Here is a 20,160-nt window from a genome sequence, read left to right as displayed (position 1 = left end):
AAGATTCATTAGGATCCTTTAGGGTCTTGCCCAGACTCACCAGCAAAGCTCTGAGGAACCTCAACGTCAGCTGATGGCCATGAGGATTCAACGTTTCTGAGCAACTCAACTTGCGCTGTGGAAGGGGCATCACAGCTGTGATGGGGGGACATGTCTAGCACTGATCGAGGTCACCCAAGGAAGGTGACTGGAGGCAAGACATGGCCTCGGGCTTGATGGTTTCATCAATTCAGAAGAACTTGACCTACAGGTCCGCAGAGTGGCTATCTCTGTGAACGCCTCGGCAATAAAACAGGTTTTTTGATATTATAGATTTCACTTATTGCCCCCTCCTAAAGAGGTAATTTCCTCTGCCTCAACCTAGCACACCTAACTCAAATCCTAGTGGACTTGACTGCGGGTCCTGAAGACCTGGACAAAGAGACCCCCGCTTCCACCTCGATGCCTCGCTGCTCCTGTGGCTCCTTCCTCTTCTCGCTCTCTGCTCTGTTTCAAGCAGAGGGTCCCTCCCACGGCGGGTTAGGGAGTAGCCAATCCTGTGGGGCCAAGATAGGAGTGCGCCTCAATACACTGGGCAAGGGTCACCTAGACCTGAGGCAGTCCCGACCCTGCCACCCCCCCACCGGAGAGTAGAGAAAGCGGCCACCTGGGTCTAGGTGACTGCTGTGTCCCCAACCCTTGTGCGTGAGAGCCTTCTGCGCCCCACATCCCGGCAGCATGTTTCCACGATACCCTGGGGTCCTGGATCACTTACTCTCATTTCTTACTCTCAGGTACAGGCATAACCCCCCCCCCCCCAAGTACTCGTCACCAAACACTTCCAAAGCACGGCACCGATCACACAGTTACCACTCACGAAAGGCCCGACGTCGCTACGGGCTCTTACAAAGAGACCAAGACCCTCTGGGACACGGCCCAGCCACAGGCCTGGGTGCGAATAACCCTCCAGCGCTGGCTGAGCCTGCAAAAGTCTCACCTCTAGCCCATAGAGAAGATCAGAGGGTGGGCAGCTGGGGCGAACAGGTTCCCCTGCCATAGGCGCACTGGGTGACTTCACCATCATGAAGCTATCGCTCCGCGTGGGTGCAGAAGCCAAGGGTGTGCAGCCATGAGAGTGGCCGCCCACATCAACAAACTTGATAGGATCGTCCGACCCGAGCTGGATTCGGAGGATCCCATTGGAGGGAGGAAGCCCCTCCCTCCTTCGAGATCGGGTGAGACAGGCACAGGTGCCGGCAGGAAAGCAGGTCACTCCACAGGCAGCCCCACGCAGGCACTTGGAGATGAGCGCCACGAATGAACCAAAGGAGACAAAGCAAATTGCCACGAGTGATACAGCCAAGTAGAGGGTCAGGCGGGATTCTCCTTCCCTGGGAGCTGAAGATTCCCGAAGATCAGGGACAACGGGATGAGTGTCTTCTTCCAAGGACACCAGGAGGGTGACGGAGGTAGAGAGGGGTGGGCTACCACTATCTTTTACCACAATGACCAGCTTCTGTGGCGGGAGATCGGCCGGGATGGGCACGGCCGTGCGCACCTCCCCTGCGTAGCGGGAGACTGCGAACAGGCTGGGGTCTGGGGCCTCCAGGAGCTGGTACGAGACCCAAGCATTGTAACCTGAATCCAAGTCCACAGCGGTCACCTTTGTGACGAGGTGGCCAGCACCAACCAACGGAGGCAGTGCCTGGGGACATAAGGAACCAGGCCGGGCCCTAGGGCGGAGCACGGCTGGGGCATTGTCATTGAGGTCCAGCACGAACAGACGGACCGTCACGGTGCTACTAAGCGGTGGGTTGCCCCGATCCCGGGCCTGCACCTCGAACTGCAGCGTCTGTGTTTGCTCATAGTCGAAAGACCGAGTAGCATGGACGGCTCCCGTCTGGGGGTTCAGAGAGATGAAGGAGGAGGCCGACACATCTCGATTTCTAGGCTCCAGGAGCGAGTAGGAAATGAGCGCATTCAAGCCAGAGTCTGGGTCGGAGGCTGCAAGGGAGCAAAGCAGGTCCCCGGGGCGATTGTTCTCCGGAACGAATACCTCGTGTGACCTCTGGAAGAAAGAGGGTGGGTTATCGTTCACATCCGAAACATTGAGGAAAATAGTCCTGTGGGCGCTCAGAGGAGGGCTCCCAGCATCGGAGGCAGTGACCATGATGTCATAGCTGGATTTGGCCTCCCGGTCCAGGGGCCCAGCAGTCACCAGGGAGAACTGGTTCCTGAAGGCCGACTTGAGGGCAAAGGGCAAGTGCTCGGGAATGCGAAGGCTCACATCTCCGTTTGACCCCGAGTCGGGGTCCTGCACACTGATGAGCGCCACCACGGTGCCAGGCTCTGCGCTCTCGGGGAGAGTCCCGAGCTCTGAGGTCACGGTGATGTGGGGGGCGTTGTCGTTCACATCCAGGAGATCCACCCGAAGGCTGCAGTGTTGCTCCATGGCTGGAGAGCCCCCGTCTCGAGCCCGGACGTCAAATTCGTAGTAATTCTCGCTCTCAAAGTCTAGGGGTCCCTGAAGCGTAAGCTTTCCAGTCGTGGGGTGCAGGCTAAAAAGCTTCCTCACACGATCCGGGGTGTGACCACTGAAAGAAAAGGTGACGTTACCGCTGGGACCCAGGTCCGGGTCGGAGGCATTGAGCTGGATGAGCAGCATGCCGGCCGGCGCGCTCTCCAACACACTAATCCTGTAGCTGGATTGCTGGAAGGCTGGGGCGTTGTCGTTCACGTCCAGCACGGACACCCGGAGCTCCGCGGTGCCAGACCTCGGGGGGTTCCCTCCATCCACGGCGGTCAGCACCAGGCGGTAGTCTGACTGCTTCTCCCGATCCAAAGGCTTCTCCAGGAGCAGCTCGGGGACCAGGCTGCCGTCGCTACGCTTCTTGACATCCAATGCAAAGTGTTCATTGGAGCTTAGTCTATAGCTGCTGATGGAGTTGCTCCCCACGTCGGCATCCTGAGCCTTTTCCAAAGGGAAACGCTGTCCTGGAGGAGCTGCCTCCCCAATTTCCAAGTCCAGCTGCTGCCGAGGAAACCGGGGGGCGTGATCATTCACATCCACGATTTCTACCTCTGCCCGGTACATTTCCAGAGGCCCTTCCGTCACAAACTCCAGGGGCACGATGCAGCTGGCGCTGAGCCCACACAGTGCCTCGCGATCGATTGGATTCTTGATGAGCAGGGCACCGCTGTCCAAATCCACACGGAAGTGTCTTTGGTTCACCTCTCCAGCCACCTGCAGTCTGCGAGCTGACAGGCTCTCTGTATCCAAGAGGAAATCTTGGGCGACATTCCCTACAAAAGTCCCTTCCTGTGACTCCTCTGGGACCGGGTAGCGGATCTGCCCACAAACATAACCCAGGTGGCAAAGAAGGAACAAAAGGGGAGCCCCCCGGCCGATTGCCACCCAGCGTCTCACCCTGCGGAGCATTGCTGCCGCCCGCTCCTTCTCTCTCTGGTCCCGAGAAGCCGAAGACGCCGACCCGCCCCAAACGGCCACAGCAGCTGGAGACACCTATCTCCCTTTCCCCGCGCCAGCTCTGGCGCGGCTGGGCCGGCGCGGCAAGGGTTACGCGCCGTTTTTTTGCTGGTGGCGGGGTAGATTTGTCTGCCTTCCACCACCCGATTGGCAGACGGCGGCTCCTGGGCTCAGCCAATAGGCTAAGCAGAGCACATCCCAACAGCAGCAGGGTTAATGCGTCGCAGCATTGGAAGGGAAGACAGGGGGGAAAAAACCAAAAAACAAAAACCCATCTATCTTTTCGCCTTCCTCCCGCTCAACAGCATTTCCCCCCCACGGGTTATTACCTCTATGGAGAGGCAGACAACATGTATGTTTGGCTTTTATTTTTTTCCTTACCACACCAATCCCCCCCAACCCCGCCCCTTTTCGGCGGGGAAAACAGCGACAGCCTGAGCCCTAGCAACCTGCAGCCCAGAGAGTGAGTAGCCATTTGAGACTGGTCACTTTGTTCAAGCCAGTGCTGTCACCCACTAATATTCTAAAGGAGTAGCCTCTGCCTCCCACCGATTGTATTAGAGCAACAGCTAATTAGAAGTGCTGCCATATGCTAAAAACTCTGCCCCTCTGCAGATGATTCAGAAACGTATTCCTCTCTTTGGAGAAAAGACTTACACATTCATGTAGCCAATTAAATTTATGCAGTACACACTTGTGTTGTAACAGAAGGTGCAGCAGAAACCAAACCTCTCTTATTCAGATCCTCCCTAGCGGTATACTAAATTACCATTCATTGATTTCAAGGGCAGGATGGAAGGAGATGAAGCACGGGAGTGGGGGGAGGGGGGGAGAGGGCGATGTTCCAAATCAGTAAAGAATCAGTTTGTCTGGGAGACGCAAAGGACTAGATCTCATTACCTGGCACGCCGCTCAAGTTCAAAAATGTAATAGCTTCTTTGAATGACTGACATCAGTTACCAGGAGCCCTGGTGCCCACAAATCTCCTTTATTTGACACCACAGCGTGCTTGATATGATGTTAATTACCAACAGAGACGGTTTCAAAAGAACAAGCTTCTCACTTAGCCCTAGGGGGCCATTTGGAAGGGGAAACTCGATCGCACCCCACTCCCACCCTGATCCAGACCTTCCCTTGAAGCTAGCTACCAACTTGCACAAATGCAGAAACACAGGTCAACTCGCAGTGTCGTTACCTGTACAGTGTAATTCAAGTGGCCAACACACCAGAGCATAAAGAAAAAAATCCAGCCTGATCCGGACCTGAGATTTTTTGAGATTTTTTTTTTTTCTTTTTTGGACACCCCACAGGATAGGGAGTTCCCAGGCCAGGGATCAGATCCGAGCTGCAGTTGGTGAACCTATGCTGCAGCCTCCTGGATCCTTAATCCACCGTGCCTGGCCGGGCATTGAACCTGTGTCCCGGCACTAAAGAGATGCCATCAATCCCATAGGCCATAGCGGGAACATCAACGTGCGATTTTTAAAAATTCATCTGAATCCTCACTGGCTGTCAAAACCAGTGGCAAAAGCTGAGATTATCCTTCCCAGCTCTTTTCTCAAACCCTTGATCCTCAAGAATATCCTTCTAACGGTGAGGCTAGCAACCAACATTCTGGTCTCCATGGGAGCTATCTGCTTTCTGTGTTTTTTTTAGCCCACAACACCTAAGCCTCTCTCATGGGAATGATGCAGGTATACATCAGTCTGACCTACCAGGTGTTATGCAGGGTTCACTATCACGCAGCTGCCTCAGTCACAATGCGGAGGGGCAGTGAGGGTCGTCCTGGACGCATTCCTCTCCCACACACCCTATACATCAAGTCAATGAATGACTCCTCCTGATTTCACTCCAGTCACCTTCCTGCATCTATAGTCACTGTGCCAGTTCGAGCATTTATCAATCTTCACCTCCGGTATTTTAACAGCCTTCTAACTGTTCCTTCTGTCTGCAGACCCAGGATCCCCAATCCATTTCCCTTATGACTGCCACCATAACCTTTCCCAAACAAAGAAGAAAACCCTGACGACCTCTTAAGTATGTCCGCTCAAAATTCCGCAAGGACTATCATGGATAGAGAATAAAATAAAAACTCCTGGACACAGCCTAAGGGTTAAGTCAAGATGCAAGGCCTGCTGACTTGCTTCACTTTATCTCCTGCAAAGACTGTTTTACACACACACTTTCAGATTCAGCAATCACAAATTATCATTATCGCTCTGCATCGAATTTCCGGCAAGGGTCCCTCCCTGCACCCCTCCCCTTTCCCCCCTCAGATGCAGCATCATCACCTCTGTGGCGTCTCCCTGATTTCCCCAGACTGACTTAGGTGTTCCTTGTCTTTCCTCCCACTGTTCCTTGTATGATACAGACCTCGATCACCAGGTTTTGGTGTGTGTGCATGTCTTTCTCCTATCGTACTCCGTGTGCCATTATGGCAGGGATGGTCTCTTTTCATCTTTTAAAGTGCCTGGCACATAAGGATGCCCAGTAAAGGGTGAATGAGGGATATTTGCATTTATTAGTTCAACACAGTTAATGAATACTTGTACTTTATATGAGTACTTTAGATTAAGTACAGAGTTTTTATGTGCATTCCTTTTCATTCTCACACATGCTGAAGGATTGTATAAAGGAGAACATGGGGCTCAGAAAGGCTAGGAGACCCCTGTAAAGCTCAGCTAGCATGTGCACTGCTAGCATCTCCCCATGTCCGCCCCTGATCAGTCTGGAAAGAAATAATGCCTCTTTCTACAGCATCTTACATGATTTTTCTACCCGTCTCTCATCCCTGTAATGGTCAACCGGCCCTTTATTGATGCCTTTAAGTATCTAAGAACTCGACCTCTTAGAGGTCCCTTTTATTTGCAAGTTCACACAACAAACAGGCATACAATCTTTATTACTTGAGGTGGACTATTTCATAATAGCCTGAACCCTACCTATCCTAGACTTGACCTTTTATGCCAGATAAGTGATTCTCCCACCTCTAGATTTTTACAACAGTTTTACCGAGCTATAATTCATCCATTACACCATGTAATTCACTTAAAGTGTACAATTCAATGCTTTTTAGTTTATTCACAAATACTAAAACGAGGCAACCATCACCAGAGTAGGATTATAGAAAAAAATTTTCACCCCCCACAAGAAACCCCATACCCACTGCCCAGCTCTGGATTTTTAAAGAAACAGTTGCTCCGGTGTTAGTGGTTGAGGACGACTTTCTCTCTGGACGACTGAAATATCTTAGGTCCTGCCTACAATGCTCCCCTCAAGCTCTTCTAGGTAACGTTTTAGGGCTGGGAAGTAGTATCACAGAATTTTCTTTCAAGTTCAGCCTGGCCCAATAAGGCTGGCTCCTAGTTCTGGGAACACTGGAATAACACTTCACTTCGAAAACATGCTAGAGCAATGGTGTTCAAATTTGTCTGCCCATTGCAATCACTTGGGGACCTTCAAAAAAAAAAAAAAATTCTAATGCCTGTGTCCCACCCCCAGAGACCGTGCTTTAAGCAGTCTGGGATGTGGCCTGGGCTTCAGAATTTTTAAAAGGTCCCCAGGTAATTCTAGCGTGCAACCAAGCTTGAGAACATTGTTCTGGGGAAAATGCCAGTTGTTTTCCAATTTGACCAGAAGAGCAGCAGCTGCTTCTCTCTGGCCTCTGTCCTTCCTTAGCCTATCTGTCTGTGCCTCTACTTTGTCATTTTTGGCTGTCTTCGTATACGCTCATTTCCAAAGTGTGTTTAAGATTTGGGGTGAGGAAAGAACTAATAAAAAATAATAAAGAATTTTTAAACACATATGATACACCAGACCCTGTGCATACATCATATAATGCACTAATCCCGTAAGACCCTTGTTTCTCCCTTTCCGCACATGGAAAACAGCCTTAGAAAAGCCATCGATTTGCCCACGGACTCCTAGTTTGTAAGTGGTGGAGCTTCCTATGTCTAACGCCAGAATTCAAGGGTTGATGGCAATAATAGGTTTATTAATAACAAAATAAAAGTGGTTCTCCCACAATTAGAAGTGAGACACTTACAGGTGAGTTTTGCTCCAAGACAAAGACTTGCATACCACGTGACTAAATGGATGCAGTATCTTTTTCTCAGGATGAGCTGACCCACCTTTTGCATTATGTGTCTGCCCAAAAGAAGTCACGCTGAAAGGACAGGGAGTTAACACTTGGGTACAAAGGGCTTCCATTTTGTACTTCACCTTCTTCTGATTGTCTGAACTTATTTTCAAAATAAATGACTACTTTCATAATTAATGGTGGTTACCTTTGGATTTGAGGAATAGAATTTCTTTTTTCTTTATACTGTTACACATTTTCCAAACTTTCTATAGTACAAAAGCATTACTACTGTAACATTAATGTATTTTATAAGTAATGTCCACATCATTTCAGTAGTGGGCTTGAAGTAAAATTCAAAGGACCCTGGAATTTTATTTCTTTCATAAAAAGTCACCAGAGAATGAGGTACAGGATTTGTGGAGGCAAAGGAAAATTATCGGCAAACTATGAATTGTCATGCAGGTGTGGCAACCATTTGAAAGATGGCAGGATGAGGTAGTTTTTATATTCCTAGCAGCTGCCACTGGTTACAAGTATCCATCGGCTTGTACTCAGTGCAAATGACACCAAGCTAAGCTCTGAGTGCTGAGATCTTGAGTTATAGCTTAATGGCCCTTTAGCAAGATTGGTTAGTTGTGATGGCAAGTCAGAGCTGAGGGTGTGAACTGGGCCCACAGATGAGTCAATTAACTCCACACTGTGTGAGACCACAAACCACACCCTAGCTGGGCGACTGCTCCTCCCCCCACCGCCTAAGGCATGAAGCTTGATCTGGGAAGGGCGGGATGAAAATGTGGATACATCATAAAAAAAAATCTTCATCACTGAAAATGCAAAAACGGCCCCACACCTTCCTGAAAGTGATGCAAGACTCAAAAAGCATTAATATCATTCCAGGATGACCTGCTAACCCTTACCTGTCCAGGAGGGGAGCTCTCTGCCCCCAACACTTGCCTATAGAATACCGGATCGCAGCTCCGCAGCGTGTTCTGGCGGCTGGCCAGTGGGCTGGCGGCGCCAGGTTTCTTCAGCAGCGGGTCGCTGCGGCGGGAGTCGGTGGTGAGATACACCTGATGGTAGAGGTGCGGGGGCACCAGGCCTCCCCGCACCGCGTCCGCGTGCAGAGAGGGCCCTGGTGTTCGGTACAGGGAGCTCACCGGGGCTCGGTACAGGTCCCTGGACTGCTTCCACTTGTAAACTTTGAATATGATTATTCCCAATACGGTGACTGCGAACCCCACAGAGACCAAAATTAGAGCAACAAGTAGGTAAAAGGTGAGATTTTTATTCTGCTCCCTGGGGGCTGAGCCGGAGGGGAACTCAGCCCGGGCTTCGGGAGATTCCTCGGTTACCGACACAGTCAGGGTCGCGGTGGTGGACAGCGATGGCTCCCCGTTGTCCTTGATCAAGACTGTGAGGGTCTGCCTGGGCGAATCTGTATCCTGGACTGGGCGGGCGGTGCTCACTTGACCTGTGTGAAGTCCTACAGCAAAAAGGCTCTGGTTGGGGGCACCCAAGAGGCTGTAGGAGAGCCAGGCGTTGTGTCCTGCATCCGGGTCCCAGCCTACCACCCGCGTGACCACATGACCGGCAGCCGTACCTCGAGGCAGCATCTCCACTGAGCTCTGGCCAGGCCGGGGGTATAGGACCTGGGGGGCGTTGTCGTTGCGATCAGTGACAAATATGTTCACGCTGATGTTGGTGGCCAGGACTGGAGTGCCCCCATCGCTGATATGAGCTGTTAATTCGAACTCCCGCCGATCCTCATAGTCCAGGGGCACTAAGGATGACACTACGCCACTGTCACGATTTATCGTGAAATAGCGACCCACTAGCCCACTTTCAGCTCCTTGCTCCAAGAGAGAGAAGGAAAGGCGAGCATTCTGCGGGGCGTCGGGGTCCCAGACGCTTAGGTTCAGAATCGGAGCACCAGGGAGGTTATTCTCCTCCACGTAAACATCATAGGAAGATTGTGGGCACTGGGGAGGGTTGTCGTTGATGTCCGACACTTGCACGCGCACGGTCGTGAGGGCTGAGAGGGAAGGGGCTCCCGCGTCTCGAGCCGTAATGCTGAGATTGTATTCTGGCACAGTCTCCCGATCCAGGGCTGCGCTGGTTTTCAAAGTAAAGTAATTCTTGAGGGAAGATGTGAGGCTAAAAGGGAGACCTGGTGGAACCTCACAAGTCACCAGCCCGTTCTCGCCAGCATCCAGATCGGTCACGCTGAGCAAAGCAATGACAGTTCCTAGAGGGGCATCCTCAGGGACCGGGCTGTACACAGAGGTGACTGTGATCTCCGGGGCATTGTCATTTACATCCACCACCTCTACCAAAACTTTACAGTGTGCTCCCTCGGGATTGGCGCCCTTGTCTTTGGCCTGTATGTAAATCTCATGGAGTTTCACGTCTTCGAAGTCCAGTCGACCCTTGATTGTCAGCATCCCGGTTACAAGGTCTAAGGAGAATAGTTCCCGCACGCCAGCGCGGTTGTGGCTGCCGAAGGAGTAAATGATTTCGCCGTTGGGGCCTTCATCCAGATCCGTGGCACGGACCTGCACCACGCGAGTGCCAGGAGGTGCATCCTCGGGGACGCGCGCCCTGTACAAGGACTGATTGAAGGTGGGGGCATTGTCATTCGCGTCCAGCACGATGATTCGAATAGGAAGGCTGGCGGAGCGAGCCGGAGTTCCTCCGTCCAACGCTGTCAGCACCAGCTGGACATCTGGTTCTCGCTCCCGGTCCAGGGCGCGCTCCAGCACCAGCTCCGCGTACTTGGTGCTGTCTTCCCGCGTCTGCACGCGAAGCGCAAAGTACTCATTGCGGCTCAGCTCGTAGGTTTGTAAAGAGTTGCTTCCCACGTCCGGATCGTGCGCGCTCTCGAGCGGAAAGCGCGTGCCCGGCGCCACAGCCTCGCTAATCTCCAATTTCATTTCCCGGGTAGGAAAAGAGGGGTTGTTGTCGTTGATATCCTGGATCACCACTTCCGCGCTGAACAGCTCTAGCGGGCTCTCCACTACCAACTCCAGAGTTACGGTGCAGGAAGGCAGCGTCCCGCAGAGCTCCTCTCGATCCAGGCGGTCGTTCACGAACATCTGTCCGGTCTCCCGGTTCACCTCAAAGAATCTCCGACTAGCTCCGGACACCACCCGGAGCCTGCGGGCTGACAGGCTGCCCAGATCCAAGCCAAGGTCCGCCACCACGTTGCCCACCGCGAAACCCTTCTCTCTTTCCTCCAGGATCTCATAGCGAATGAGGGCGGCGGAAGCCTTGTGCAAAGCGCCAAGGAGAAGCAAAACTCCCACCACTCTCCCGGTGCTCACCAGTCCGCCCCTGCAGGCCTCCGGGACCATCTCACTCGAGGGCAGTTCCTCTCAGCGGGGTCCAGGTCGTCCCCGCTTTTCCGCCGAGAAACTTTCAATGGGTTAGCGCTCCGGCGCTGGGCTCCGAGTCGGACATGGCTCTCCCGCTGCCGCTGATTTGCTCGCCGGCTGTTCAGTCTCTGCCTCATCCCGCGGCGCCGAGAGGGGACGGGCCGGGGCCAGGGCTCCGGCGTCTTCATTGGCCGACAGCGGCACGCAGAGTCCCAGCCAATAACTGCACGAGGAATGCGCTAGCGCCCGGCTCTCCTGAGCGGGACAGGCGCTAGCGCCGGGAACTTCTTGCCTTGGGCTCCCTTCCAGACGTTACAGCCAGAGCTCCTTGGCCGCATCTGCACATCGGAAGCCCACCTTGGCTGGAAAGCTAACTGCAAGGTCATGAAGCTGGCCCTGGTGCGAGTCTTGAGGCTGAACGCAGGCCTATTAAACACTTCCGCCCCTAGCCTGAATCCCATGAAAGAGGGTTCAAACCAAACTGAAAACAACACAGTACTATCTGCATTGTTGGAGGACTGAGCACAACTTACCTCCTTAAGGAGGCACGTGTAGGGAGGCATTCAGCCTTTCTGTCGGAGGTGTTAATATTTGCAGTTTTATCTCTTACCAAATGAGACTGTAGAATTCCAGGTCACTTCCTCAGCAGAGACAGTCTACAACAACTGCCATCTGTTTGGTTTAACTCTATGAAATTTAAAAATACAGTTCAGGTTTCTTTTTCAGTTGGACGTTGTCGCTTAGCTCTTATTTCTGAAGAACCAGGGAGCAATGCGAGATTTTCCTGTCCTGTCTTCCCCAAGAAGCCTAACTTCAATCAGAGTGCAGTCTCTAACATCTCCCTTTATTTGATCTGTTTCTCAAGATGTTGTGCCATACGCCACAAAGAGAAGTTGCATTTCTTTTTATTTTTTTTTACTTTATTTTTTAGGGCCGCACCCGTGGCATATGGAAGTTCCCAGGCTAGGGGTTGAATCTGAGCTACATCACAGTTCACAGCAACCCTGGATCCTTAACCCACTGAGCAAGGCCAGGGATCAAACCCGTATCCTCATGGATATCAGTTTGATTCATTACCACGGAGCCACAACGGAAACTCCCAGAAATCTCATTTCTAATAAGGATAATACCGCCTCATCAACGAGCCCCTCCCCTCCAAAAAAAAAAAGACCAGCTTTATTTACTACCTGGGACCTTTCTGAAATGATTAAGATATCAGAAATATGAAGCCATGATAAAGAGCCTCAAGTTTTCTCATTTAGGATTGTAGTAATGACTAGGATAATGAGGAAGAGTCAGATGTGAAAAAAGGTAGAACTGAGCTGTACATCCTCCAACAAGAAACTACCCTCTAAGAGTTCCTGGAGTCCTATCTTTTTAAATGAGTAAGGCTGATAAAATCCTGGCACAGGGTAAGCTTTAATAATGGCGCATATCACCCCATTAGATACTAGAAGAATCCCCTACTATTTCCGTACACTTATCTTGGACATCGTTTCGATTGCATATAGTCCTTTCTGAAGTTTAACTGAACCCTGATGTATGGAGGTAGGCAGATGGGTTAGACAGACATATAGGAAGCTAAATATAAGATACTTATTGAAGAGATGAAAAGCCGTATTTGACTTATATCTTTCTAGCATCCCTTTCTACTCATCTCTTAAAACCTCCACTTTTAAATACTCAAATACAACAATTGTCCAGACCACCAAGAAGGCTGATAGGTATTAGAAGATTAGAATATAGAATTTAGAACATATATGGCTGAACCACTTGCTACTCAAAGAGCCAAGGACCAATGGCATGGGCATTGCAGAAATGCCCCCACTCCAGACCTACTGAATCAGAACTTGCATTAACAAAATGCCAGGGTGATTTGAATGTACATTAATGTTTGAGAAGCACTGATCTAGGGGGTTTTTCAGATACACCCATTTATTAATCATTTTTTCCCTCATTCACCATCACTTAATTGACATTCAACCAGCTTTAAAAGCTGAAGTAGTTTTCCCTCTAATAATAAGACCCCTAGTTTTCCTAAGATCTCTTCTTAAGCCAGCAGAACCCTCCTTGGAGCTATTTTTCATAGTAGCCAAAGTGGTCTTCTTAAAATTTTAAGTTGATCTTTCTCCCTATGACTGTCCGGCCCCAAAACTGCCCAGAAGCATCTCAGTATTTTTTTAAGTTTTTTTTTTTTTGTCCTTGTAGAGCCCCATCTGCTGCATATAGAGGTTCCCAGGCTAGGGGTCAAATCAGAGCTGTAGCCACTGGCCTACACCACAGCCACATCTGTGCCAGATTCAAGCTGTGTCTGCAACCACACCACAGCTCATAGCAACGCTGGATCATTAACCCACTGAGAGAGGACAGGGATGGAACCTACATCCTCATGGATGCTAGTTAGATGTGTTTCTGCTGAGCCACGATGCAACTCCAGCATCCCACCATTCCTGAAATAAAATACCAAATCCTTTGCATAGTATCTAAGTTCTCATGCCTTCCCCCTCTACTCTATTAAACTGCTTTCAGGGTCATCAACCAAGCTCTTCAGCAGGCTGTTCCTCTCCTAGGAAAGCTTCTTTCACTTCCTTCCCTTTGCTTTGATAATTTCTACAAATCTTTCAAGGCTCAGTTGAAGTGTTATTTCCTAATAGGGGTCTTCTCTTAGGCACTAGTTAAAACCAGGATCCTTTGTTATGCTCCCTCAGAGAAACTTCCATTTTCCTTTGTTGAACCTAGCACAATTTAAAATTTTATAATTCTATTTTGTTTAAGCATAATGCCTGCCTCTCTCATTAAAAAAAAAAAAAAAAAAAAAAAAAAAGCTGCAGGAAAGCAGAGACCATGCCTGTTTTGATTATTATTATATCCTCAGTGATAGCACAGTTGGCACTTAATGCTTAATTTTTCCCAGCTTTAGAGAGGTATAACTGATAAATAAAATCACATAAATTTAAGGTGTATAACGTGACTTAATACATGCATATACTGAGTTGATTAACACACTGTAGCCAACACATTCATCATCTCAGCTAGTTCTCTTTCTCTCTTTTCTTTTCTTTTTTTTTTTTGGCACACAGAAATTCCTGGGTCAGGGATCAAACCCACACCACAGCAATGACAACACTGGATCCTTTACCCACTGAGCCACCAGGGAATTCCTAGTTACCATTTTTTAAACACATATGCTAAGAAAATGTAGCTTCTACTCTCTTAATAAATTTACACTACAATGTTGTTACACTACAATACTTTTTTGTTGTTACGGCAGGTGAGGCATATGGAAGTTCCCAGGCTAGGGTTTGAATTGGGGCTATAGCTGCTGGCCTACACCACAGCCACAGCAACACCAGATCCAAGCTGCATCTGTGACCTACACCACAGCTTGCAGCAATGTAGGATCTTTAACCCACTGAGCAAGACCAGGGATTGAACCTGTGTCTTCATGGAGACCAGTTGGGCTTGTTTCCACTGTGCCACAAATGGGAACTCCTACAATGTTTTTAACTACGGTCACCTCACGTACATCACCTACATCAGATTCCAGAACTTACCCATTTCCTAACTTTAAGTTTGTGCCTTTGACAATTATCTCCCCATCCTTAATGCTTATTAATACAGCAACTTTTATGCTAATGGCAGAGTAATCATAAAATACACTAAGGACTGTATATATTCATTTGTGGGCATCCATTTTCTCTAGGAGTAATTAGCATTTGTGGAAGATACAGATACAGGGACTCTTTTAAGCTACCAGTAGGCCTAATGAAACTACTTCTTAACTTAATGATTTGGAAGAGAAAACAGGTTTCCCAAGAGCCAAGGGAGCTGTGGTGCTGTAACTCAGACGGACAAAACTTTGCTGTCACCCACATCCGGGGGAAACAGAAGTACGAGTGTACAGGGTCATGAGAGTTTCCCAGGCTCTATCTCCTTTCCTCTCTGTCTTATGCTCCCAAAGAGCCTCTGATCAACAAGATGCAGCGAACGTAATTTTCAGAACAGCAAGTGACTATATTACAATGGTCAAGAGTGAGGCCTTAGTGTCAAAAAACTTGAATTACAAAACAGGATACTACACTTAGCAGCTGTGTAACCCTGAAGCTTTTATTTTTAACTTCTCTTTATTTTCTTCTTAAAATGAGAATAATAATAGTTTTTCTTCTTCTTCTTTTTTTTGTTTTTTTTTTTTGTCTTTTTGTCTTTTTGCCATTTCTTGGGCCGCTCCCATGGCATATGGAAGTTCCCAGGCTAGGGGTCTAATCGGAGCTGTAGCCACCAGCCTACACCAGAGCCACAGCAACTAGGGATCCAAGCCGCGTCTGTGACCTACACCACAGCTCACGGCAACGCCGGATCGTTAACCCACTGAACAAGGGCAGGGATCGAACCCACAACCTCATGGTTCCTAGTTGGATTCGTTAACCACTGCGCCATGACGGGAACTCCTAATATTAGTATTTCTTGACGTAATCACCATCTTTTCTTTTAATCTTTGTACTTGCCGTCCAGTTCACCTTGTCAGTGACCTGCAGAAATTTTAGAGCGTACACAACCGACACACAACCCAGTTTGACAATATTCCCGTCACCCCCCAAAATTCACTGATGCCTGTCTGCAGTCAATCTTTGCTCCCACCCCCAGCTTCAGGTAGCCACTGATCTACTTTCTCTATAGTTCTGCTTTTTCTAGAAGCAAACGCATAAAAAAGGAAACAAAATACACAGCTGTTTGTATCTGGCTTCTTTCGCGCAGTATCATGTCCAAGCCAACTCTCAACCACACCCTCAAATCAGTTCTCTCTCCCGCGTTCCCCACCTAATAACAGGCACTTCCAGCCTGGTCAAAAATTGTCATCTGAGTCTTAACTTTTTCTGCATCTGCACATGTAATTCCTTAGCAGTTCAGGTCCATGCTTACTACCGCCAAAGTATATTCTCAATCCATTACTCTCCCCTCCGCGGCCACCACCTGAGACAAAGTCACCTTAAGTACCATCAGCTTCCTTTCTGGTTTTCTTACTTCCTCGTTTGCTTTCCCTAAGCTCCACCTCACAGGTAGAAACCTAAACAATCTTTCAAAGATGGACATTAAATTATGTACTTTCCTTCCTAAACACAACACTTGGTACCAGGACCAGCTACATAATTTGCAGGACCACAGCAAAATGAAAACAGGCAGAGCTCCTTGTTTAAAAATTACTGATTTTTGGAGTTCCCATTGTGGTGCAGTGGAAACGAATCTGACTAGGAACCATGAGGGTGCAGTTTTGATCCCTGGCCTCGCTCAGTGGGTTAAGGATCCAGTGTTGCCATGAGCTGTGGTGCAGGTCGCAGACACAGCTCTGATCCTGCATGGCTGTGGCTGTGGCGTAGGCCGGCAGCTACAGCTCCGATTCGACCCCTAGCCTGGAAACCTCCATAATGCCACAGGGGCAGCCCTAAAAAGCAAAAAATTTAAAAAATAAAAATAAAAATGACGGGTTTTAAGATGCTGACAGCAGAGCATTAACCCAGATGCAGGGTCCTTCTCAGGATGGACACCAGTGTGACGGCACAGTTCACTTGCCCATGAAACTGACCTTGCCTGGCACAGAGAAGCTCTTCTTAAGGATTGCCCAATATTATTTATTCAAATATTAGGTAATTACCTGTTATTTATTCCAAGAAGGTCAATAACATCAGAAAATCTTCCTCTTGATACCACTAAATTAATGGATCCAAGGAAAAACATCTATGTATTATTCCCCCAAATCAAAATATCATCTAGTAATCTTTGAATTCAATCTAATTTGCCCATTTGAAGACCATCCTAAGGCCAAACTGAGGGACCACTTTAGGAGAAATAATCTAAAAATAGATATTCAGTCGATCAACATGTATCACAGTACAGACAGGAGAGACACATTCAAAGATTTGGTGGTAGCCAAATGGTTTAGCCTTAATAGTTCTGCGAAGTTCATCTAAAGTTTATTTATGTGAAAAAATATTTTGCATACTCTGAAAAGATGATCCATGCACCTGAGGAATAAGAAATTATCTCTTTTAAAATTCTGGAACTGCAATCAGTGATTTAGAGGTTTAAGGAGAAAAAAAAATGTTTATCGCTCCCTTCCATTTGAGTGATATTCTAAAAATAAAAAAAAACAAAACATTTGAGTGATATTCTTTTCTAGTTTTGATCACATTTAGTACCTTTATTGTTTATTATACCACAAAGCTTAAATATGCCAGGAAACTACTTGCAAAAAATTGCTAAATCTGTCTACATGAAGAGATCCCAAGAAATAAATCTGCTTAGAAAGATGGAATTTGTTTAATTTCTCCATAATATGCTATGCTTATATGTTATCTAAATTATTATCAGTTTTTTCCAAATGGCTTTGTATGGCCGAGTTATTTTTTCTACACTAAGTAATCCACTTCAAGATATAATGTTTCCTTTGAGTGAGAAAGAAGTATGACTTTCTGATTTTTAAAACCTTCTGGTGGAGTTCCCCCTGTGGTGCAGTGGGTTAAGAATCTGACTGCAGCAGCTCTGGTCACTGAAGAGGTACAGGTTTCATCCCCAGGCCAGCGCAGTTGGTTGAGGATCCAGCACTGCCATAGCTGTGGCCATAAAAAACAAAAGTAAAGCCTTCTGGCAATAGAGAAGTTTAGTACTTGATAAAGCTATTATCTCAATTCACTGAGACAAAGATGAAGGTTTCATTTTGGTTGCTTTTTAGGGGTGTACCTGCAACATATGGAAGTTCCCAGACCTGAGGTCAAATCAGAGCTTCAGCTTCCACCTTATACCACAACCACAGCAACACCAGATCAAGCCACATCTGTGACCTATGCCGCAGCTTGTGGTGATGCCAGATTCTTAACCCACTGAGTGAGAGTTAGTACCCTCATGGATACTAGTCAGGTTTGTTACCACTGAGCCACAACAGGACCACCCAAGATGAAGTTTTTAATAAAGGGTACTGGGACAACTGGATAGTCAATTTAGAAGAAGAAAAAAAAAAGATAAAATTAGCTCCATACCTCAGCACATGCAAGAATTAAGTCCGAATGGATCAGGGATGTAAATGTAAAAACCAAAACACCATACAAGCACTAGGAGAAAACTGATAGATTTTTCTATAACATGAGTGTGGAGCAAGGCTTTCTAACTATGACTCAAAACCTAAATCCAATGCAAGAAAAGACTGATTCATTTGATTACATGAAAATAAAGAGGAGGAGCTCCCATCGTGGCTCAGAGGAAAGCAATCTGACTAGCATCCTTGAGGACCAGGTTCGATCCCTGGCCTTCCTCAGTGGGTTATGGATCCATCGTTGCCGTGAGCTGTGGTGTAGGTCACAGACACAGCTCAGATCCTGCGTTGCTGTGGCTGTGGGGTAGGCCAGCAGCTATAGCTCTGATCCAACCACTATCTGGGAACTTCCATACGCCACGGGTGCGGCCCTTTTTGACAAAAAAATAAAAATAAATAAAAAGGAAAAATGTTGCAATGTAAAAATACAATAAACAAAGTTGAAAGCAGACTACATACTAGGAGAAAATATTTGCAACTTATGTCTTGGACAAACAGCTAATATCTCTAAATGTATAAATAACTTTAAAATTTTAGAACCAAACTTTCCAAAAATCTAACAGAAAAATATAAAACATGAACAATTTTTAAAAAGAGATAAACTGACTATTTATATGAAAAGGTATTTAACTTCAACGGTAATTAGAGAAATTCTCATCAAAACTATTCTGAGTTTTTAAAAACTCATCAGACAAAAATTAAAAAGCTTGACAACATACTTTATAGATGAGGCTACAGGAAAATAAGCATCTCATCTATTGTAATAGAAAATGGTACAACCTATATTTAGGGAAAGAGTTATATCTAACAGAACCACATATGCATTTACCCCATAACTTAGCAATCACACTTTAAGAAATTTACTGTAAATACACACCTCAAGAATTACGACAACACATACACACCAGGTTATACATACGGCATTATTTATAACTGCAAAAAGATTGGAAACTAAATGGAAAACTGTACTTGGTTGAAGAGACTGATACGTACACATAACCATGGAATTTTATGAATCTATAAAAAAAGATCTGGTAAAATGATGTAAAATGATTTCCAGGAGTATTAATGGTGCAAAAAGCAAAATGGAAATGTTCTTCCGATACTTCGGAATGAGCTGCACCATGATAAAAAATAAACTGGAAAATTGATGAAAATATGTGGGAAAATGCTTTTAGCAAGACTGAGAGAGGGGGAGTAATGAGCTGAGCCCTAGCATCTCTGGTTTTTTACCTGTAGGTGGTTTTCCAAGAAATAAAGATTGAACAAAATGAACTGAAATGACGAATCTGTAGGAAAATATTAAGTGCTGTAACATATGTGATATTGGAGTTGTCTAATTTTGTGTGTGTGTGTGATAAATAATGTTTGAATAAATATAGCCCCAAACTTCCTAAATTTCAAGAAGATTATAGATCTACAGAATCAAGAAGCTCAACTATCCTACCCCATGTAGGATTAAACATACCACAAAGAAAATGCACCATGAAGAAAACATACAATAAGGAGGAAATCTCCGCAAATGAAACAACTAAAAAGGGACTACAAACATCTCATATAGCTTTGTATCAAAATAAACAAACAACCCAATCAAAAAATGGTCAGACGATCTAAAAAGACATTTCTCAGGAGTTCCCGTTGTGGCACAGTGGTTAACGAATCCGACTAGGAACCATGAGGTTTCGGGTTCAATCCCTGCCCTTGCTCAGTGAGTTAAGGATCTGGCATTGCCATGAGCTGTGATGTAGGTTGCAGTCGTGGCTCGGATCCCGCATTGCTGTGGCTCTGGCGTAGGCTGGCAGCTACAGCTCCAATTCGACCCCTATCCTGGGAATCTCCATATGCCTCGGGAGCGGCCCAAGAAATGGCAAAAAGACAATAAATAAATAAATAAATAGACATTTTTCCAAAGAAGACAAACAGATGGCCAAAAAACACTTGAAAAGATGCTCAACATCACTATTAGAGAAATGCCAATCAAAACTACAAGAAATCACCTTATACCAGTCAGAATGGTCATCACCAAAAAGAAGTCTACACGAAATAAATGCTGGGGAGGGTGTAGAGACATGGGAACCCTCTTACATTGCTAATGGGAATGTAGGTTGGTGAAACCTTTAAGGAGAGCAATGTGGAGAGACTGTAAAAACTGCTAAGT

General features: G+C 47.1%; 1 protein-coding gene across 17 annotated transcripts in view; it reads right to left on the bottom strand.

Moving 5' to 3' along the window:
• The window catches only part of LOC100736974 (protocadherin gamma-C4), a 189,180-nt gene that overhangs the window by 21,346 nt on the left and 147,674 nt on the right, over positions 1–20,160 (bottom strand). For 2 of the 17 annotated variants that reach the window (XM_085014843.1, XM_085014857.1), the window contains exons 2-3: positions 370–536; positions 41–115 (exon numbers count right to left, since the gene is read on the bottom strand). The exons of 10 other annotated variants lie outside the window; for them this stretch is intronic. Coding sequence is in view for 2 of the 7 variants with exons in the window: in XM_085014846.1 (XP_084870972.1) it covers positions 977–3,418 (2,442 nt within the window). In the remaining 5 variants the exon portion in view is untranslated. Of the gene's footprint in view, positions 1–40; positions 537–976; positions 3,566–8,464; positions 11,048–20,160 lie in introns of those variants that run through there. 5 more of the 17 variants (XM_085014858.1, XM_085014859.1, XM_085014842.1 and 2 more) reach the window with 4 other exon arrangements.

The sequence above is a fragment of the Sus scrofa genome, chromosome 2, assembly GCF_054392235.1.
Source record: "Sus scrofa isolate SSC_HxYL_T2T_F1_AM1 chromosome 2, Sscrofa_HxYL_maternal_Yorkshire_Landrace_v2.0, whole genome shotgun sequence".
NCBI lineage: Eukaryota > Metazoa > Chordata > Mammalia > Artiodactyla > Suidae > Sus > Sus scrofa.
The sequence above is the reverse complement of the archived record's forward strand: the minus strand, read 5'-3'. Positions and strand labels throughout refer to the sequence as shown.